Here is a 20574-nt window from a genome sequence, read left to right as displayed (position 1 = left end):
TCCTCGTATAATTTGTCATAGGACAAAGATTTAATTTGTAGCATTGATAATGATTAGCATTGATTGTTCAAGAAAAAACATTTTCAGATCAATTAGACTGCATTAATATAAGACACATCTTTTTAGATGTTCTTCATAATTTAGTTACTCTTTTGCAGGACTTCATGTATGTTTGGTTTATTTTTTTTTCAGCTGCCTTTCATCTTGCTTGTGTACTCTTCCCTCCAAAAAAACACCCTGAAGAAATGTTCTGGAATAAACATAAACATCAATCAGCGATCCTGGTAATCTTCAGGAGTAATCTTGAGAACTGTCTTCCATTTATTTTAGCTCCACCATTTTATTTTAGCTCTAGCAAGGCTGTCAAGCATTTTGTCTGTATTAAAATTGATGTGAATTCGTGTTTTGTTCTTCTTTCCTCTATTACTGTAGTATCCATGGAGATCTTGGTGGTTTGTGCCATTTCTGCCTGGGCAATGGTGCCAACTTGTTTTTTTAAGAGGTTTGCTGACACTTTGCTGTCTTTTCGTGCATGTAGGTTCAATTTTTTTTTTTAATAATAATTTTTAAAAATATGTCTAGCAGAAAGTCTTGTTCAATTAAAGCAGTTGATTTACATTAGCATAAGTTCTAAAAGTCCCACAGTAAAGCAAACCCACACTGATAGTTAGCTAAAAGAGGTGGCCAGGCAAACTGTTTGCCTTGCAGCATGGGGGGCTGCAGGGAGCCCTCCTGCTGCCTCACTGGGTTTGTTGCTGTCCTGGAATTCTGCCTTGCTTCTCTTGCTTGACTGCCTTGGCAGCTGGATTATACAATTGCTAGTGTTGATGCCAAAACAGGTGGAGGACTCCAGCAATTATAGTCCAAACTTGGGTGTTGTAAAAAACACGTCTGGTTAGCAGGCAGCTGTGCGACTGAAAAGAATTGGGTACAGATCAGCAATACGGACAGAACAAGATGAAATTGTTAATTGTCTCATGGCAAAATTCACTTTGTATTTTTTACACCTCATACTTAAACCTGTCTGCAGGACTTCTTAATATGAAGGTGACTGGTAGCTATGGCAGAGGAACTACATACAGATGTTCTGAAGACATAAGGGAAGAACTTTGAGAGTACCTGTGGCTGTGTGCAGTGCATAAAAATTATTGAATATACCTGAAAAGGTTACCTGTAAACTTTATCCTGTCCATACTGTTAACTGAAGAAAATCAAAAAGCTGCTTGGAGGCTTGAAACAGGAAGATTACAGTGGGATGAGGCAGGCTTCCCAATATCCAAGATATCAGGCATTCGATATGGACCTCAAGATCCAATGCTATGGCTATTGTCAATTTCCTCAGCCTTAGGAGGGTGCAAACACAGGGAATTGTGCAACTGGACTGCAACAATCTGGAAAACTTCCAGCAATGCATAGGCTGTGTTTGTCACGTATCAATCAAGATCTTAAATGCCCCAATCTGCCAAATCTGCTAAGCACCCAGAACAGTTATGATATGCTATTGGGAGGAGGCGTGGAGGAAAAATTTTGATGTTGGAGATCTTTTGGTCTTTAGCATTTGCTACTGTGTCCTCCTACACCAAATTAATAAAATTTTCCTTTTGCTTAGCCCATATGGGAGCCACACGGAAGTGGTGTGACTTTGCACCTGTGTAGATGAAATTATTTGTGGTATTATCTTGATAGCAATAAGACGAGGGGACATAGTCCCCTGCACCACGGGAGGTTTACGTTAGACATTAGGAGGAATTTCCTCACCGAAACAGTGATTAAACATTGGAATGGGCAGCCCAGGGAGGTGGAGTCAGTGTCCTTGGAGATGGTTAAGGAAAGACTGGGACGTGAGACCCAGTGCCATGGGCTAGACGAGGAGGTCGTAGCTTGGACTCGATGATCTCAGATTGATTCCGTGGCTCCGTAATGCAGGGCGAGAAGTGAACACCCAGATGGTCCAGTTTAAGTGCCTGCAGAGGAGCTCCATGCACGTAGCTCGGCGGACAGCACCAACACGAGCTCCGCGCGCCGGCCGTTCCGAGAGGCCCCGGGCCGGGCCTTGCTGCGGCCTCCCGCAGGAGGCGCTGCCGAGGCCCTGCGCGGCGGCGGCTGCGCGCGGGGCGGGCCCTGGGCTGCGGGCGCAGCGCCCGGTGACGGCGCCGGCTCCTTCCGGGGCCGTGACGGCGCCGCCGGCCGCGTCCCTCGCTCTCAAAATGGCGGACGGAGCCGACAGAGGTCCCGCGGTGGGAGCGGCGGGCGGCCGGGCCCCCGCGCAGGCCCCGGAGCGAGCTATGGTGAGGCTGCAGACCGGCGCCGCGCCGCGGTTCCCTTTGCCCGCCCTCGGGGGCAGCCCGTGCCCTCCCCGCGCTGCCGCCCCGCCGCTTGGCCGAGCAGGACTGGCTCTCGGTGGCGGCCGAGCGGCGCCGTGGAGGGCCGGGACGCGCCGCTCTGCACCCGCCGTAGCCGGCGGGAGGCGGTGGCTCCAGCCGGGGCGCGGCCTGGGCGTTGGGGCCGGAGCGGGCGGCCCGGTCCCGGTGCCCCCGTGCCGGCGGCGGACGCGGCTGCGCACTCGCTCCCGGCGGCCTGCGCTGGCTGCGACTTCGGGGCTCGCCGCCTCTGCCCCGGGAGCGGGCAGCCAGCCTTGCCCCAGGCCCGGCGAGCCGCTCACAGGGACCCACGGGGACGCGGTTTGTCTCAGTTCCCCGCAGCATCTCTCAGCCACTGTCCCGGGTCTTCAGTTGCACTTAATGAACGAATTGCATGAGATCAAACTTTGGAAAGCTTCAGAGACTGTCCTTTAAACGTTGTTGTGTATATGCGCATTTTTTACCATAGTCCTTTACCTTCTTAATTGAAGGTGACTCCACTGTGGAACAAAAAAGGCTGAATAATAAATTACTGTTCTGCAGAGTGTGTGGAGCAGCAAATAGTATAATTTAGAAAAAACATAGGAAAAGTTGTTTGTTGAACAGAAACATTGTTTATATTTTCGTTCTGCAAAATAATTGTCCTGGATTTAGTATTTTATTATTGAACACAATTTGGTGTTGACCCTGTCTAGTGGTAGCATGTAAGTGCCTTCTGTGGTTTCCTCCACAGACTTGTGTAGTGATTACTATATTTTAAACACTTTATTAGGAGGAGTTTAAAACCCAAAGGCTGACAACTTAAGAGAGGAAGGCAGATGGATGTGTATGAGGCACTTTACATTTAATGTTCTATTTTCTGTAACAGTCTGCACACATAATATAGTTTTGAAATTGTTGACTGCTGGTGTTTAAAAGTTGGGTGCTGGCAAGCCTGTAGAATTGCTACTTTTTACATGATGCTACACACCACTAATAAAAGTAGAAAGCTGTTTATTTGTGGAACTTGTCTTCCATGTGGCAGCACTAAGCCAACCACCCCTATTCCTTGTACCCTTCTCAGACTTTTAAGTATCTGCAAATTATTAGAAATGGCCCTTTAGTCACAGACTTCATTCTTAAGTGCTGTATATATTTCTGTAACTGAAACAGTCCTATGTGTGGATTTTTTTTAAAATCAGGAACAACTTGATTTTAATCTAGGAAAAATGTGTTTTGATTGCATAGTGTCAAAAATTGCAGCCCAAGACAGGTGATTCCTTAAGCTTGTAAGCTGTGCCTAAAGTCAGTGGTACTAAGGGTAGTAGAGGCAGTCAGCAGCAAAGCAATGCAATCAACCTTTCATTAATTGGGGGCATTAGAGGCTGAGTTAGTCCAAGCAATCCATACACCTGGTAATAGTGATATTGTGAAAAAGTAGGAGAGAGTTGTTGAAGAGATCCTTAGCTGCTCAAAGGTGATGCTGGTGCGCTAAGTTGTCTTAATTTTTATGTTATTTCAACCAATTGAAAGTGTCTGGACCAGAATTATCCTTATTCCAAGGGAGGTAGTTGGCCATCCAGACCGTGTTGCCTGCCATACATCCGAGCAAACTTCAGGGATTTTGACAGGGAGTAGGGGCTGAGATAGGTATGTTATAAAAAGGGAGAGGAAGAGCCTGAGATATATACTTAGGTTGTGTCTGACAGCATTTGTGATGTCAGATAGCAAACCTGGCTATAGTGATGCTAGAGACAGCTGCAATCTGGAAGCAGTACCCCCATTTTATTGCTGTCCTAAAGATGGTACTAAGTAGGATATCCTGCCTGACTTGTGCTTCTTCTGTGCAGAACTGTTCTGAAAGTCACTGTGGTGCTATAATTGGAAAGTTGTGTGGAGTGGAAATAACTGGTTAAATAGGGTGAGCTTTGGCCTCACTGAACTTGTCAAATCTGTCTCAATGTCCAAGCAGTCAGACAGACTCTGGCTCCTCTGTTAGTCTCTGGCTTTGGGTGCCATTGGCTGCAGTGCAGCACCACATCTGGCTGCAAGCCTTCCCAGAGTGCTGGGTGCATGATGCAGGATTACCTGAATGATTCTGCGGGAGCCAGCCTGATTCTGGACTGGATGGTGATGACTCAGGTAATAAGCTCTTCTGCACCCAGCCCAAGTCAGTGGTGTCTTCTCTGCATTTATCTCCAGCACTTCAGGTTGGGTGGCTGTGGTTGAATACTTCACTTGCTGTTTCACTGCATTAGTTGGAAGTCGGGTCCTGTCTGGGCTTCTGCTTCTCCATAGTGGCTGTATTGCTTTCTGAGCTGCCCTGGAGGAGAGTGGGCTGAATTTAGTGCTGATTAAGTAGTAAACCTTGTCTACCAAGCTTGGGTTTACTTTCTTTCCTTTCCCAACAGCATCCACAGTTTGGATGGCTGATGGGCTGGACTTGGCTTGTCCAGTAGCTGGCTAGCAGGCATTGCTGGTGGCCTGACAAAAGCCTGCTTTGCAGGCTGGATCCTGCCCTTGGTTGGTTGTCCATTTGTATTCTAAACAAATTCTGGTTTGACTCTTGCCAGCTTTTGTGTCTGCTACCTGGAGCAGGGCCTTGATATTAAGCTATTTGAAGGATTTTAAATTTACACTGAATCTTCAAATTTTTATGTATGTGTACTTTCTCAGTAATATTTGTGAAGAAAAGGGTTTTTTTTTTAAAGGTTCTTTCTTTTGCTGTCAGTTAGAATGCCTAACAAAAGCTGAGATGTAAGTGGTGTACAAGAAGAGAAAAGCTTTAATTATTAGGATATTTCCTTAAGACAGGAAAATTCCAAATTTCAGTTTCATAATGTAAAGCATGATACAGGCACTTTTGCATTTTAATGTATTTCAGATCTTTTGTGTCATTCAGTGCTGTTACATAGTTGAGAAAATATATGTGAGGATGTAATCAAGTAGTAATGTGGGGGGGATATTCATATTCCTGTGCAGGTTATTTCTTGAAATTAGTGAAATCTGAGTCAGGCGTCTTATTAGGAGTTGCAGTGTCGTCTAAAGTGAATTGACCTGCTTAGACCAGATGACGTGTCCATATAATTTTACTTTGTTAAGCTAAATTTGTTTAAAACTTCTTTTTAGGTAAGCCATCATATCCTTTAGTGTATCTAAGCCCTGAAATGCACATGGTCAAAGCTGCTGTATTTAGAACAGTGAAGCATATTGGCAGAACGGTGTTTACTGTACACTTGTGTCAGTGTCCAAGAAATGGAGCTGTGAAAGTTGCAGCAGGTAACTGGAGCTTGGCCCAGGTCCTGTTTGCGTCCCTGTATATTTACTGAAGTGCTTTCATGTTGTTACAGCATCTGGTAGTGCTGTGTTTTTTTCTTTCCTATATACTTATACTTAATGGTAATGTTTGTGGCTTTTGTTAGTGCAGGGGTGAGCCGATTGTAAGGGTGGTATCTGTTATCTTTGCTCGAGTCCACATAAAGTGCACAACATATGGTTGCTCAGTATTGCAGTTGTGAGAGGTTTGTGGCTTCAGGAGAAAGCAGTGAATATTCCTGATAGCATGTAACTGTTTCAGTGTCTCCTAGATGTCACAGCAGCAGAGAAGTGAGGGATAAACAGGTTGGGTTTAGTGCATAAGGGAAGGTGTTTGAGGGATGCTGAGTGAGTGCTAAATATGGATAGAATCACCTGAATATTTCTGCACATTCCTTCACTGCAGAATTAGACTGTGTACAGTGGATCTTAAAATTGATGATAATTGGAAAATTAGGTAAGTATGAATACAAAGGGAATTGAAAAAAATAGCAATGGTGTTGTTTGCCATCCCCCTGCACCCCCCATCTTTCCATTAATGAATTATTTTGTAAATATTCACTGTAGTTATGTGTTTTGAAATGCATCCTGGTGCTTGCTAAGACATTTCATGGATGTTGTGTTCCTTCAAATGTAGGAGACCACAGTATGGATGTAAAGGATCAAAGAAAGAATAGAAGTATTTTCTTTGTTTCTCTAGCAACAACAACAACAACAACAACAACAACAAAAAATCATCTGTCAAAGGAATAGTCAGAACTAAAAATTCAATTTCAAAGTCTCACAGAATATTATAAGTAACTCTGCAAAGATGATTTTGCTATTTTTATAGAGAGAATAACTTTTCCCCCAAAATAAGTATTTTGCACATTGTTTTGGTTTACTGTGTGGTACTAAATTTCTGCTTCATCTAGTGTTAATTGTATGTTGCTATCTATCAAATGCAGGTTTCACCAAGAAATTTGGATTATGAAAAGGTGATTAGATTGCATGCCTCAAAGACTTAAAAATTAGTTCCAGAATTCCTGACCATTTTTCCCATTGAACCTACTTAGTAGTAGTATCCTGCTAATTTTGCAGCATATTTATGCTGGAGTGTCCTCTTGGTAGGGGGGTACAATAAAGATACCTCCAGCATGGTGGAGGGAGCTACAGGCCATGATTTGACTCCAGTTGTCTCCTTGGACAGCAGATGGCTCTCAGGTGCTTACTCCCATGAGCTGTAGCTGTGCTTTCGTGGTTTTGGAGGTGCCTGTGATTTAAAAGTGACCTGCAGTTTCCAAGAAGTTGGGCAGCTTAGGTCTGTGTGTTGTTTACTCTGAAGAAGACATTAGTTTTTGCTGTCCAGCAGCTGAAACAGTAACAGATGGTGCTGGTGTTGCTTGTCCTTCTCTGGTGGTCACCCATTTGCTCTGGTTCAGCTCAGCTGGTAGCCATTGGTGACTACTGGGATGGAGGTAGCTTGTGCTCTAGGCAAAGCTTTAGTAGTCTGTGCTGGTTTTGAGTCTCATTCCAAGTGGGCAAACACCTGCATCATTAAAGCATCTTTTAACATGAATTGGCACCCTGCTTTGGCTCTGGGGCCAAAGTTAAATGACTGAAGAGATCAAAAAGTTCTTTTATGTCTTCAGGTCGAAGTTGATGTTTTGTTAGGACAATGTTAGACAGTCTTGAATGTTACCCATGTTGTGCTGAGGGAAAAGAACTTTTGAAACCTAACTTCCTTCTTTTAGTGTAATTACTGATGTCTAAAGCAGATTGGATACTAAAGTTTGGTAGTATGGTTTGGGTTTTTTTTAGCCATGTTATATAAAGGAGCTGACAGATGCATCAGAAAACAGATATTTTGTATTTGAGTTCTAAACAGTAATTTTTACAGCTTAGATTCTCTACTCATTGGTTGTGCTTTCTTGGATAATGTGAAGCAACATAATTCCTGTTACAAATGGGACAAAAAAATAAAGCAAGTTTTCATTTTAACTCCCTGAACTGTGCCCTTCCAGACATAAAATTTATACTTCCCCCCCACCCCCGCAAAAAAAAGTTTTATTTAAGGCAGGGAAGAAGAAATATGTTAATTTCTAGTGTTTATTTTTGAAGCCTCTTCTTTGTGGAATATATATGTTTGAGGCTGAAATAGATTGCCTTGTCTTCATGTTGTTTTTACTAAAAATAATGCCTAGGTGTTCTGTACTCTGGTTGGATCTTATTTTCAGTGCATTAGAAAACTGGTAATTTTAAACCAAAGTAATAATAAGGTAAAATGGAGCCAAAATTTTGAAATCAGAACCCTTATATGAAAATGTTAGTTCAAGAATCCTTTGAACTTCCCTTTTCAAAGAAATTTTAAGTATTCTGCCTACTTATCAAAGAACTTGTGTATATTTATCCTTTTAAAATGTTATATGTTTCCTCAATTAGTTAGACAATATCAGAATAAAAGTTTTCTGAGATGCTGTTCTGCTAATCTCTGTTTAACTTGTAAAAGTATTCTGTGCCTTAAAGTAAAGCTGCCTTTTGCATTTGGCATTTATGTTGAATGGCACCTGCTTGAAATCAGTATGCTCCCAGCATTTTCAATATTTATCTTTAAAAGCCTGCTTTTTCTAGCTGATTTGACGGGCAGCTGGTATTGTCATCTTGTGCCTAACAGATTTTTGCTATTCATAACAAAGTATTTTCCTATTCCTTTTAACTGGAATGCTGGACCAGGTACATGTTTTAGTTCATGCTACTGGTAGTGTTTGTTCCTTCATAATTTGTTGTTTAATGTTCATAAATATTAATCTTCCTTTTCACTGATTAGATTAATGTATAGATCTAAATATAGTCTTGAAATTTAGGCAATCACTTTTGTACTAAAATATCAGCTTGTCAATCAGTGCAGTTAAAGTACAGCTGCTTTTTGTAATATTGCCTTGTGCAAGCTGTTATTTGGAAAAGACTTCAGAGTTCCAAAAGAGCTGTGCTTAGAAGGTAGATCAAAAATTGTCATGGAAGCAACAGCTACTCATTTATTGTACATAATAAACCTCTGCAATGATAAGGAAATTCTGTCACCAGTGGTGAGAAATCTCATTTGATGCTTGGTCTGCAGGTGAAAAGTGAATTGAGAATGTTGTTAGCTTTCCCCCCCTTTTTTTCTTATATACGTCTTTCTCTCTCGTTCCTGTTATTATTTGTAGTATTCGTAAATGAAATGTGTTTGTGAAAGCCAAAATTGGATATGGATATATTTGCTATATCAATGGCAGATATTTTGTGTATTTATAGTAGTATTTGTAGGCAAATAAAATTTCTCAACCTCTGACCTTTTGGCATGAGGCTTATTTAAAGGGTTTGGAAAGAGCCACAAACTGTCCTTTTACATGTAGGATAAATATGCATGTTTGGTTGAAATTAACATTTGGGAAAATCTCTATGTGGTTACACATGGGAAGAAATATTAGTTTGATCCCACAAAGGAGACTGTTTCCCATGCAAGACAAGAAATTGTTTCCTAATGGTTTACTCTCAAATGGTATTGTGAAGCAGTGCTTCTGTCACAGTTTTCTTCTGAAGAGTCAATAAAGATGACAAATTACTGCTTTTGTTATAATGCACAAATCAAATGTGGTGGACAAAATGGTTTGTGTGTCTGCTCTTTTGACAAAACACTTGAGAAACACAGCTTTGCAACTCCGCCGGCCTCCCTTTTTCTTCCTCTTTCATGAAGTTTGAGAATTATCCTAATCTTAAAAAAAGTGAATATGACAAGAATGTGTGATTGAAGTAGGAAAAGAGATGTGTCAGGAGCAGGTTAGAGGTATAAAGTATAAAAGCAGGGCTAGGAGACAATGTGTATCTTTGATGTACACTCTTCACTAGTGTCGGGTTCTTGAGTGTCACCTTTGCCTGCTGTTTCAATATCTGTGAATGCCCCCCGACATGGTGTGGATGTTACTTCCCCTCTGCAGGAAAGGTTGTGGTGTGCTGCTGCAATGAGAGCTCCCTTAGCTCATTGTGGTCACTGTTTGTGGGGGTTTTATTTCAAGGCCATGTGTATGTTACATGGCTCACGTGGTGACGTGGCTGTTACTTTGGCAAACTAATTGAAAGTGAGAAAATGGCCAGGAAACCCATTGAAAGAACTCTACTGCGGTCTCTAATACAAATATTTAAAAGCTGAGCAATTTCAGAATTTAGATTTTAGATGAAGCTCTAATGTGCTCCAAATGTGAGCACATTTTTTTCTAAAATCACTACTTGTAAGTTTATAGTCCAAAAATATTTTCCAGTGGGATAGTGTCAGTTGGAGTAGAGTGTATTCAGCCACTTCCTCTGGGCTTTCCTCTGTTAGCTTAGAGCATATGGGCCCATCAATTAATATGTTTTTTAATATCTGTAGCAGTTGAGCACTTGACAGCTATGAGCTCAGGTAAGGGAGTGAGTGAGCAGAAGGAAAGTGGGACTTCTGAAACTGTTGGGTTTCAATATGTGAGCACAAGGGGACAAAGCTAGGTTTGAAGAGTCAAGTTTAATATAGGGGGTGTTTTATTTGGCAGATTTTGTATTGTTAGAAGTTTTGAAATTACAGATGTAATTTTATATGTTTGAACATAATATATTAAAAAGATTGTGATGAAAGGAATAAATTATTTCTCATAGGAGGGACAGGTGTATGCATTCGGTCTAAAGTTTAGCCTGGTGCGGCTTTTAGAAATAAGAGAAGTATGTTCTTGTTTCTTTTGTGAGTATAATGGATATTTCCTGGGTGAGCATATATTTTAGTGTTCTTACCAGAAGGCAGACAGCCTGCTTGAGAAAGTTTTCTTGCTTCCCTTGTACCCTCTTCTTTCCTACTTCCTGTCCTCTCTTCTTGGAACAACATTTAAATAGAATTAAAAGCTTTGCACAAGAATGCTTGAAATGCTTGTGAGTTTGACTGTGTGAGAACCCATTTTACACTTCTGACAGGTTTTCAGGGAAGCTTAGCCCTGTGTTTCTTGAAGCTATGACGTGCTCTGGGCCAACAGCGCAGAAGGTAAACTTGCACCATCTCCTGGGAACCTGGGTCATTGAGATAGAAGGGGACAGATTTGGATTCTCTTGTGCTCTGTGAACAGTGTGCCACAGGGCCACAGCCCACCCTCCTGCATTTAAAAAATACAGTGACCAAATTGGGAGGGGAATTTGATGAAGGCATGATGCAGTATAGGTAAGATAAAACAAAAACTAGTTACAGGAAGAAACGTGTTTAAGCAGAAACACTAAATTATGGAGTTTAATTATGATAAGAATAATTCACTTCCACTCATTTAAATCAGATGCATAAAAAAAAAAGCATATGATCAAGTAATTTAGTTTTCAGCTGCCTCTTACAATTGAATATCTTTCTCAGAGCCATAAGCTGTGTGTGATATTTTTGTTTTTTCAGTGTTAATATGCAAGTATCTGATAAATTTGGTTTTAATTTCTAGTCATTTTTTGCAATTTAGTGTCTTTATGCCCTGGGTAAGCATCACTTTTATTTAATAAAAGTATTGCTAGGTAGTTGAAAAATTTGAATAAGTTAATTAAAATAAAAAGGCACCCATTTAATTAGTTTCATTTTCTTTTTGTTCCTCAGATCTGAATATACGAAAATAAATACATACCTATATATTTAAGTGCATGTATGTATATGTATACAGATTGCATATATATTACACATGTGTGTATGCTACAGCTTTTATGACCAATACAATAATTTCAGTGGTGCTTACTGCTCAGGTGAAATTCTGGAACAAAACCAGATTTATTTGTTAGGTTTGGAATTAAAATAACTGGTTCCTTTCAATTCATGGTTGGGTCTTCATTTTCAGATAATAATGGATAGGTGTGAATGCTTTGTGGTTCAAGGAATCTGATTAGACTGATCAAGCTGCTGCACTTACAAAATAAGAATATTTTAATATGATTGTGGGCAAATCTGCTATTCTGCTTGACCACATTATCCATGGCTTATCTTTTCCATCAGCTTCTGCCATGCATTTTCACCATGATAAATGAGGTAGTGGGCTACCTAAGGGTAATGCTGAAGAAGATTAATGGCCAAATAAATAAAAAAAGGACTGAGGATTTTTTTGCTTTTCATGTAAAAACTTAAATAGTCTGCTTCTTTGAGCCTTCTTTCAGTCTGAACCCTTTTGTGGTTGCTTTGCTCATTCCCTACTTGCTGGCCTGGAGAAAATACCCTTTAGAGCTTTATGAAGTTACAAATGTATTTTCTTGCACTCATCTTCAGTCTTTTGTGCAGTTTTGGGCCCCACAATATAAGAAGGATGGAAACCTATTGGAGAGCAGCAAAGATGGCCAAGGGCCTAGAAGGGGAGGCTGTATGAAGAGTGGCTCGGGTCACTTGGTTTGTTCAACCTGGAGGAGACTGAGGGGAGACCTCACTGCAGTCTGCAACTTCCTTGTGAGGGGAGGAGGAGGGGCAGGCACTGACCTCTTCTCTGTGGTGACCAGTGACAAGACCTGAGGGAACAGCATGGGTTTGCATCAGGAGAGATTTGGGCTGGATATTAGGAAAAAGTTTTTCCCCCCAAAGGGTGGCTGGGCACTGGAACAGGCTTCCTGGAGAAGTGCTTGTGGCTCTAATCTTGCCAGAGTTCAAGAAGCATTTGGACAGTGCTCTTAGGCACATGGTGCAGTTCTTGGGACTGTCCTGTTTGGGACTTAAAGATCCTTGTGAGTCTATTCCAACTTAGGATATTCTATGATATCTGGATTTTAACCAAGGCTGTGTTTGAAAGGATGTTATCTTTTAGAGCCTTGACTGTTTTTCAATAGAGAAAACCAAAAGTTATTTCAAAATCATGGGAATAATATGAAAAAAATAGTATTCTGAATTGAAAGACAGAAATAGGACAATTGGAGAGAACTGTTTGGAGAAGTGAAGAAGATGGATGTGAAGTTATGGACTAAGAACCTCAAGTCAAAACACAAGTACTTTTATTAATTGTCTTACAAAAAAGAAATTGCATTTTAGTCTGGTCTCTCAATGACACTAAGCTTGTATCATCATTTGGGCTCTTTCTTCCTTAGCAGCTATTGACCTCTGATCAGTTCAACAAGGCTTTCAGAAGACCACTAAGTTCATACATGTTTTGTGACTATCAGCAGGCAAAGTAATGAATCCCAAACTTTTCCCTGTGGCAACTCTTTCTATTTGTCAGCAGCTGAACAGCCATCAAACTTTGTGCATTGGTTGGACTGTGGGGAAGAGTGTAGTTGAAAATTATTTAGTGCATGGGTTTCTCTACAGTAACATTGCACTTGCCAGCTCTTGCCTTAGAGTGTTTTAGTGGAAGACTTCAAAGGAACAGAGGTGGTGGAAAATAGCAGAGAAATCATTGGAAATCCATAGTTTCTTGGATTTTATTGCTCAAAGAACTGGCTTCTGATGCAGGAAAGAATTCTGAATTCACAGTAGAAGTGTGTAATCCTATTTTCTTTATATTCACTTATTTGTTTTTCCATGGATGTACTTTTTGTTGCAGTGGTGTGATGAAAGATTCGACTTCCAAGCTACATTTTTACAGTGCTTGGCAAAACATGTGCCAAATATTTACTCAGCTGAAATGGACCCCTTGGTGGAGAAACAAGAAGAAATGGTCCAGGCAGCAATATTGTATCCCCTGGAATGTTATTTGTTTGGGGAGGACCCGGATATATTCCTGGAGAAGCTACAGCAGAGTGGAACCTCCCAGCTCTGTGGAAAGGTGTTCAAAGGAGGGGAGACAACGTACTCTTGCAGGTGAGGATGACAGTGTGTTGTCATGAGTGTTCTCATCGGAGGTAATGCAGCAAAGTGCTTTAAGGAAATTAGTTGTGCTCCTAACTAGTCATTGCTTGTGTCATGGGAATTCTTTGCTTAACTGATGCTGGCATTTGTTTCCCATTTCAAACCACTTTAGAGTGAGGGACATTGCATATGGAAAGAAGGCTCTGGCAGAGAAATGGGGAAGGAAATGCAAAGGTTACTAAAAGTACTGAAAGCTGTTGGTTAAAAGTGTTGGATGATAATGTATGAATGTGGAGTCTGTACCTGAATTGAGGGATACAGTACTCACTCACTCTTTCAAAGTCTGAAACAGAATCCAGTATTTCTGAGCAGCATAAGTCCTTTGCTTTGGCAATAGCTGTGTGACCAGTGGGAATTTTTTCACCTTTTTTTCTCATCCTGCAGTTTATTAAAGGTGGCAGCTCATTGATTTGATAGAATTAATTTTATTAATTCCAATTAATAGAAATACATTAATGAGTATCATGAATAAAAGCCTAGAAAACTTGACTAGAAATACTGAGAGAATATTATTAAGGATGAAAAGCAGTATCAGTAAAAAATCCATCCCTTAGAATTTAGGAAGCTGTTGCTTTGATTTTTTAAGATTTTCTAAGCCTTCTAATGTTGACATTCTTGTAGAGAACTTTCTCACACACTTTCTGTAAATAACACATTGTTTTGCATTCTTTTATAGAAGAAAAGAAATTTGATAGACTGTTAGTTTGTTCAGTGTTATTGGAGATGTGGCACTGTCACCCTCCAATCCACTGTTACTTTTAGAAAACTCTAAATGTCAGTCAGAAAATAAACTTCCCCTTTTACTCTTCACCTTGAGAGCAGCGGTGTGCGACTGTATTCTTTCGTGTTCCATAGCGACAGGAAGCATCAAAATAAAAGCTCTCAATAAACTTTCTTTGATTAAAACTTTACAGTGAAATTCATAATCACATACTCTTCAGCCTTTTCTAGGAATTAGCTAGTGTTGTGTATGGAAGGAGAATGGTCTTGGAAGAAGTCCTCTTGTGTGTATTAGAAAGTGTATAGTGAATGGGACAGCTGTACAAAGAAAAAAGCATAAGATAAGGCAGTTTAGTGCTGCTAGAACAAGAATACTTCTATTTCTACCTCTTCAGAGTTCATGTATGGTAGTAGGCTAAAAGACAAAGCTAAATGTCTGAGTTCTTCTCTAATTTTTTTGAGTTGCAGTCTTGCAAAAGTGTGGTAGTATTTATACAAGGTACTGTATTGTACTAGTGCAATTGAAGCTAGGTATCTGTTTGCTTTAGGCTTCTGAAATGTTAAAAATAAAAGATACTCTGCAGTTCCAAAATCTGAATGTCTTGAATTTCAGATCTAGCAGACACTTGTGTCTTCTTTTTACTTTGATTCATCTTTCAGTAGATTTCTGGTAATAAATGAATGTTACCGAAGTATTAAATTATTGTAATGATTATTATCATTTGAAGGTTTGGAAGGAAGCTATTCCTGTAATCAGAATTACCGTGATATTTTAGTTGTAAAAGAGGCTTGAACTAAATGTTGAACAACAGTATAGAGTAAAAAATTTGATATGTTGTCATTTAGCACCTGTCATCCACATTTTACATAGAATAAAACTGCATTTAAAGAAAAAAGTGTCTCTTTTTTAAGAAAAAAGGCAATATATAAAAGTATGTATGTAAAATATAAGCTAAAATGGAATTAGATTGCCCATGATATTTTCAGGTTATTGAAATGCATGAGTGAAACTTCTCAAGTTACATTTCAAAGTATGCATTCCTAGCTTACTTAGTAAGGAATTCTTTTCAGATTTTAACTTCTGTTTTAAAAGTTAGAAACATAACCTAGTAGAAGTGAAGCAAAAGTTTAATGAGCAAACTGACTACTAACTGATGTTGGAAACAATAATAAAGGTTAATTCAGAGTCCTCACTGGTTTTCCTAGCTGCTTATTCTTAGCAAAACCAGAAAAAGTTTTTCTAAGCAAGTTTTGAAAGTGGAAATTGAGCATGTTTTTGATAGAATTTGATGTAAGATTTGAGTACATGGTTCAAGCTTAACAGGAGTGGTTATTCCATGTCACAGAAAGATTATGAAAATCAATGTTTTTATAATTTGAATCTGTTGTTAATCTCAATTTTTCTTTTTTTTTTTTTAAGCAACGTATTCTTTTGTGCATTAAAGCTTCAAGTGTTTGTTTTAGGATGTTTTCCACTTACTGTTTTTGTTGCAGAGACTGTGCGGTTGATCCAACTTGTGTGCTCTGTATTGACTGCTTCCAGAATAGCATTCACAAGAACCACCGGTACAAGGTAGGAAAATCTCATTTTAAGATTTTACTTGTAGCTTTACAGAAGTTCTTTTGAGGCTTTAATAAACTACATGTAAACTATTAGTAATTTTATTGTTAAGGAAATAAGTTCTGGGATTTATGAAATACTTAATCGCTCTCTCTTGTGTTTCTAGCTATGTAAAGCTTCTTCTAAGAACAGCAACTTGCTAATTGAAGAAACAAAAGAGAAAGGAGTGTTTATTAATGTATATAGGATTATTCTCTTTGGCAGTTTCATGGAAGTGTAGGTCAGAGCAAAGAGCTGTGACTGAAAATGGCAGTTGTGTCCTAAGTCCCAGCCAGTTCTGTTGGGATGTAAGTAAGGTGAAAACCCAGGGAAAGCAGACAGTAATGATTACAGAGCACTTTGGAACCACAGCTGGGCTGAGAAGCTGTTGTCACTTCTGTGTTTTTCAGTAAATTCTTGTGGCAGAACATCAGCTATGGAAATAGGTAGTAAGATGGGAGCAGATTTGTAACATTTTCATCTAAAGAATGCAGAATATGCTCTTTATAGATTCATAGAATAATTTATGTTGGAAGGGACCTAAGGAGGTTACCTAGTCCAGCCTCCTGCTCAAAGCACGTCTAATTAGATCAGGTTATTTTAAAATGTTTCAGGTAAATAACAGATTTTTGAATGTCTTTTTATTAGGTCAGAGTTTTTTAGAATTATTACAAGATTGGGGATTTGGAGGAAGCTAAGGATAATTGTTTTTGCCTGAGTTTTGTCTGAACTTTATGCCAAAATGGAGGCTCAGAATTTGTACACTTCTGAAAGTGCAATGCCAAGTTAAAGTTATAAAAATGTGTTTAGATGCTGATTGTGTAATCTTTTCTTTGGTTAGAAGTTGAGGTGCTACTAAATGTCTGTTTAATATACACATTTTTTTAATATTATTTTCTAGCTTGGTGAAGTAATTTTAAAGAAGGCATTAAAAAGCTTTGCTATTATTTGGGAATAAACCCAGAAATATTTTGCCATTTATGAATCACTTATCAGTCATAGGCTTTTTCACTTACTTTCATGTTAAATTTATTTAGGACTTGCATACCTTTCTGTAGCAGCAACTCTATTTCCTTCTTTATTTTCTGCTCAAAAAGTTTATCTTTTACCTCCCTTCTCTTCTGGTAAGTTTCCTTTAATCTAAAAAAAGATGTGATAAGTCCATTGGTTATGCAGTGACTCTTCTGTGTTTAAGTAGATGTTTATGTTTGTGTTTGATTTAAATAATTCACCTTGCTCTTTTCCTTTTGCTTTTTATGGCATATTTCATGACTGAAATACATGGTTTTTCCAGATGCACAGTTCCACTGGAGGTGGATTTTGTGACTGTGGGGATACAGAGGCATGGAAGGCTGGACCGCTGTGTACTAAACATGAGCCTGGAGCATCAGGTTCTCCAAAAGAAGTAAGAATATTGCTTACAGTGAAATTAAAAATTTTGTAAATGTTACCTTCTTATTTTGAAATAAGTGCTTATTCCTGTATTTGAATGTATATGTTTTGTATAACTCATGTAACAGGTTCAGTTAAGTTGATTTCCTTGGTCAAGGTGTTTGGAATCAAACATGATTATTAGACATCCTTTGGTTTTTTTGTTTGGAGGCAGTTTCATCTACCTGACTTGTGTGCTTGAATCTTTAATTTGGAATTGAAATTGCAGTCTCTTGTTCTTTTCTTTGCTAAGTATATTAGTTCTTATTTACAAATAATTGATTTCCCAGCAGTTACTAAATGTTTAGAAGATTTGATTTTAATATTTTCTGTTTTCTGTGTTACTGCAATCCTGAAAAATTGCATTTGTCAGTTACTTCCAGTGTGTGATCTGTCACTATGAATTAAAAAGCTCTTCTGTGCCTTGAAACTAACCTTTTATGCTAGGTTGTCTCATGGTGGTTGTATCTTGTAAAGAAGCATATTAACAAAAAATATGCCATCTTACAAGGAATTCTTTAAGAGAATGTAGGAAAATCAGCTACTTCAGGTAAAATTTGGGGTTTTTTCAGAGTCCTTCATTCTGAGATAATCAGGATGAAAAACTTCTGCATTTGTCATTGCAATCAGACCCCAAATCCCTGATGGTTTTGTAGCGAACATACTGTTATTTATGTTCTGGTCAAAAAGTCCAAGAATAGAAAAGCACTGGCCTTACAGAAAAGTGAGACAAAGTTTTCTCTCTTTTTTCGTCCTTCCTTTTTGAAAAAAGTTAATGGATTTCAGAGATAAAAATGGTTGAAGCTGCCAGAAGGAGTATTTTGTTTACCAGTTGGAGCCTGTTGCTTGGTCTGTGCTGCAGACTTTTAATATCTGTGGGAATGCAGAGAGCTGTTAAACAGCTTTTTTGAATGCAAGTTTGAAAAAAAAGTGAAACTAACACATTTGATGAGGCCTTTCATTGTCTAGGCCTAGATAAAACATGGACGTGTAAAGAAAGGTGTATGGAACTGCTGGAATACTACTGAGAGCCCTTGGGATGAAATAACTTTGAAAAAAAGAAATTAGGTGAGGTTAATTTGCTTGAAAATTGTGAAAAAGATGATTTCCTGATTATAGTGCAAGTATGTATATATAACTTACAGTATATGTGTTTATATTATAGTACAATTTCCTGTAATATTAATAAGGTACTATACCAACCCCCTTTAAATTTTTCTAGGTTCTTTTCCATATTAATATTATCTCATGTTTTACAGAATTCAGAATGTCAGTTGAATGAAGAAATTATGGAGCATTCTAGAAGAGTGTTTCCCTCTGTGATAAAATACATTGTAGATATGCTTATCTGGGAGGAAGAAAAGGAACTGCCTGAGGAGCTCACCATCAGGTAGGGAGTATTTCCAACTTTCTTTTCAATTAATTAGCAAGTTGGATTATAATGTTGCCTGAAGTAGTCTTATACTTATGCAGACATTAGTGCTGAAATCCCTGTAAACAGCACTGTGGCATATTTGACCTAGAGTTATGAAGAGAAAAGCTTTTTGATACTCCATGGGAAAAGTAGTGTGTGATTGTCCTCCATCAGTCACTGAAGGGAAGTGCTCCTGAGCCAGCCTGATCTACAGTGAAATGGCAAGTTTTAGTGCATAGGGGAGGAAATGTCAGGAGGGGAGAGACCCACCAGGTGCCATTGGCTGTCTTGGGGGACACTGATGGGGTGCTAAGGGGCAGGGGAGCAGAACTGAGCTGGGCAGGGGAGCAGAACAGATTTTCAAGCAAGCTTTCCACAGAGCTTGAGAGAAGGATGTGGACAAACCTATTATCAAGGTCTGTTGCAGCAGGACAAGGGCTAATGGTTTGAAACTCAAGGAGGGTAGATTTAGAATAAATACAAGAGGAATTTTTTTACAAAGAGGGCTGTGAAGCACTGGAACTGGTTGCCCAGAGGGTTGGTGAATGCACCATCCCTGGAAACATTGAAGGTCATGTTAGATGGGACTCTGAGCAACCTGATCTAGTTGAAGATGTCCCTGTTCATTGCAGGGGGACTGGACTAGATGAAGTTTAAAGGTCCCCTCCAACTCAAACTATTCCATGATTCTGTGAAAATGGAAAAAGGCTGTGTATCCCATTAAAAATAAATGGGTTCATAAAACAGCAGAGAAAGGAAATTATATGAGAATATCAAATAACTTCAAATTTCTATGGCTTTTTCTGGCATAGATGGTGGGGGCTGTCATTAGCATGAAGAATATGCTTGATTTACTTGAATAACTTTCTCTTTATTGTATTCGGCATACTTCTCAAGCTATCAATTAGACTGTATTTGCAATTTGACTTTTATTTGTATGATATGTTACCTTTTTCCCAGCAGAGAGAAGGTAGACAGCTACTACTGTGTCCTTTTCAATGATGAACACCATTCTTATGATCATGTCATCTACAGCCTGCAAAGGGCACTTGGCTGTGAACTTGGTGAAGCCCAGTTGCATACAACTGCCATAGATAAAGAGGTTAGTGCATTTGGGATATCAGAGTCACCTTCTAATCATTGAGAGTTACTGCTACAGTCACTTGGTTATAGAATCTTTGTTACTGGTTGCTGGAGTTTGAGGGGAAAAAAGGCACGTGGCTGAGCAACTCTTAGCACTTGTTTCTCAGGTGTGGAGAGCTTGTTTAGGAAGCACACATCTCTGGTTATACTGTGCCATTTCATGTACTTTGTGCCAGGAGGAAAGCTGATATGGTTTGTATTGAAGTTATTCTGCAGAAATCTCTTTCATCTCTTTTAATGTGTTTCATGAATTTTCCTTATTTAATAATAAGATACCCAGACTTTACTTGGTCATTGTGTTGTTAGTTTGGAAAATTAAATTTTTAATTTTTTTTCCTATAGACAATTATGCTAATTTTTATTTGCTTCTTGGTGTTTAATAGCACTGTGAGTGATGTTGGGCCCTAGTTTTTCTATGATGTATTAAAAGTATAGCAAGGATCAGACTTGTGATGCTTTGGGTTTGCTTTGTATTGGCCTCATGCTCAGTATTTTCTTAAACAGGGTCGTAGAGCTGTTAAGGCAGGACATTATGCCTCTTGTCAGGAAGCAAAAGAAGAAATTAAGGTAACTTCCTAAAAAGTAATTTTCACAAAAAATCACCCCATACCAGCCTAGTTAGTGTTAACACTGAGCACTTGCTTGTCTGCTGTAGTCTTTAGCTTAGTACTTTCATGGTTTTATAATTTGCCTGTGAACTTTTTGGAATAGAATTTACAGCACCTCATTTGAGATAGTTAGATGTCTTCAGAAATAAATAATCAAACTGTTTTCGTTGTTTTGC

At 39.1% G+C, this 20574-nt stretch overlaps 1 protein-coding gene across 4 annotated transcripts in view; it reads left to right on the top strand.

Moving 5' to 3' along the window:
• The first annotated feature begins 1931 nt into the window (after positions 1 to 1931).
• UBR1 (ubiquitin protein ligase E3 component n-recognin 1) overlaps positions 1932 to 20574 on the top strand; it is a 60919-nt gene continuing 42276 nt past the window's right edge. For 2 of the 4 annotated variants that reach the window (XM_050974823.1, XM_050974821.1), the window contains exons 1-7: positions 1932 to 2288; positions 13178 to 13434; positions 15697 to 15775; positions 17097 to 17207; positions 18493 to 18623; positions 19611 to 19749; positions 20295 to 20357. In XM_050974823.1, the coding sequence (XP_050830780.1) occupies positions 1947 to 2288; positions 13178 to 13434; positions 15697 to 15775; positions 17097 to 17207; positions 18493 to 18623; positions 19611 to 19749; positions 20295 to 20357 (1122 nt within the window). In that variant the 5' untranslated portion in view covers positions 1932 to 1946. Of the gene's footprint in view, positions 2289 to 13177; positions 13435 to 15696; positions 15776 to 17096; positions 17208 to 18492; positions 18624 to 19607; positions 19750 to 20294; positions 20358 to 20574 lie in introns of all 4 variants that reach the window. The other 2 variants (XM_050974822.1, XM_050974820.1) reach the window with 1 other exon arrangement.

Source organism: Serinus canaria, chromosome 5 (genome assembly GCF_022539315.1).
Source record: "Serinus canaria isolate serCan28SL12 chromosome 5, serCan2020, whole genome shotgun sequence".
Classification (NCBI taxonomy): Eukaryota; Metazoa; Chordata; class Aves; order Passeriformes; family Fringillidae; genus Serinus; species Serinus canaria.
This window is presented reverse-complemented; position numbering and strand designations above follow the sequence as displayed.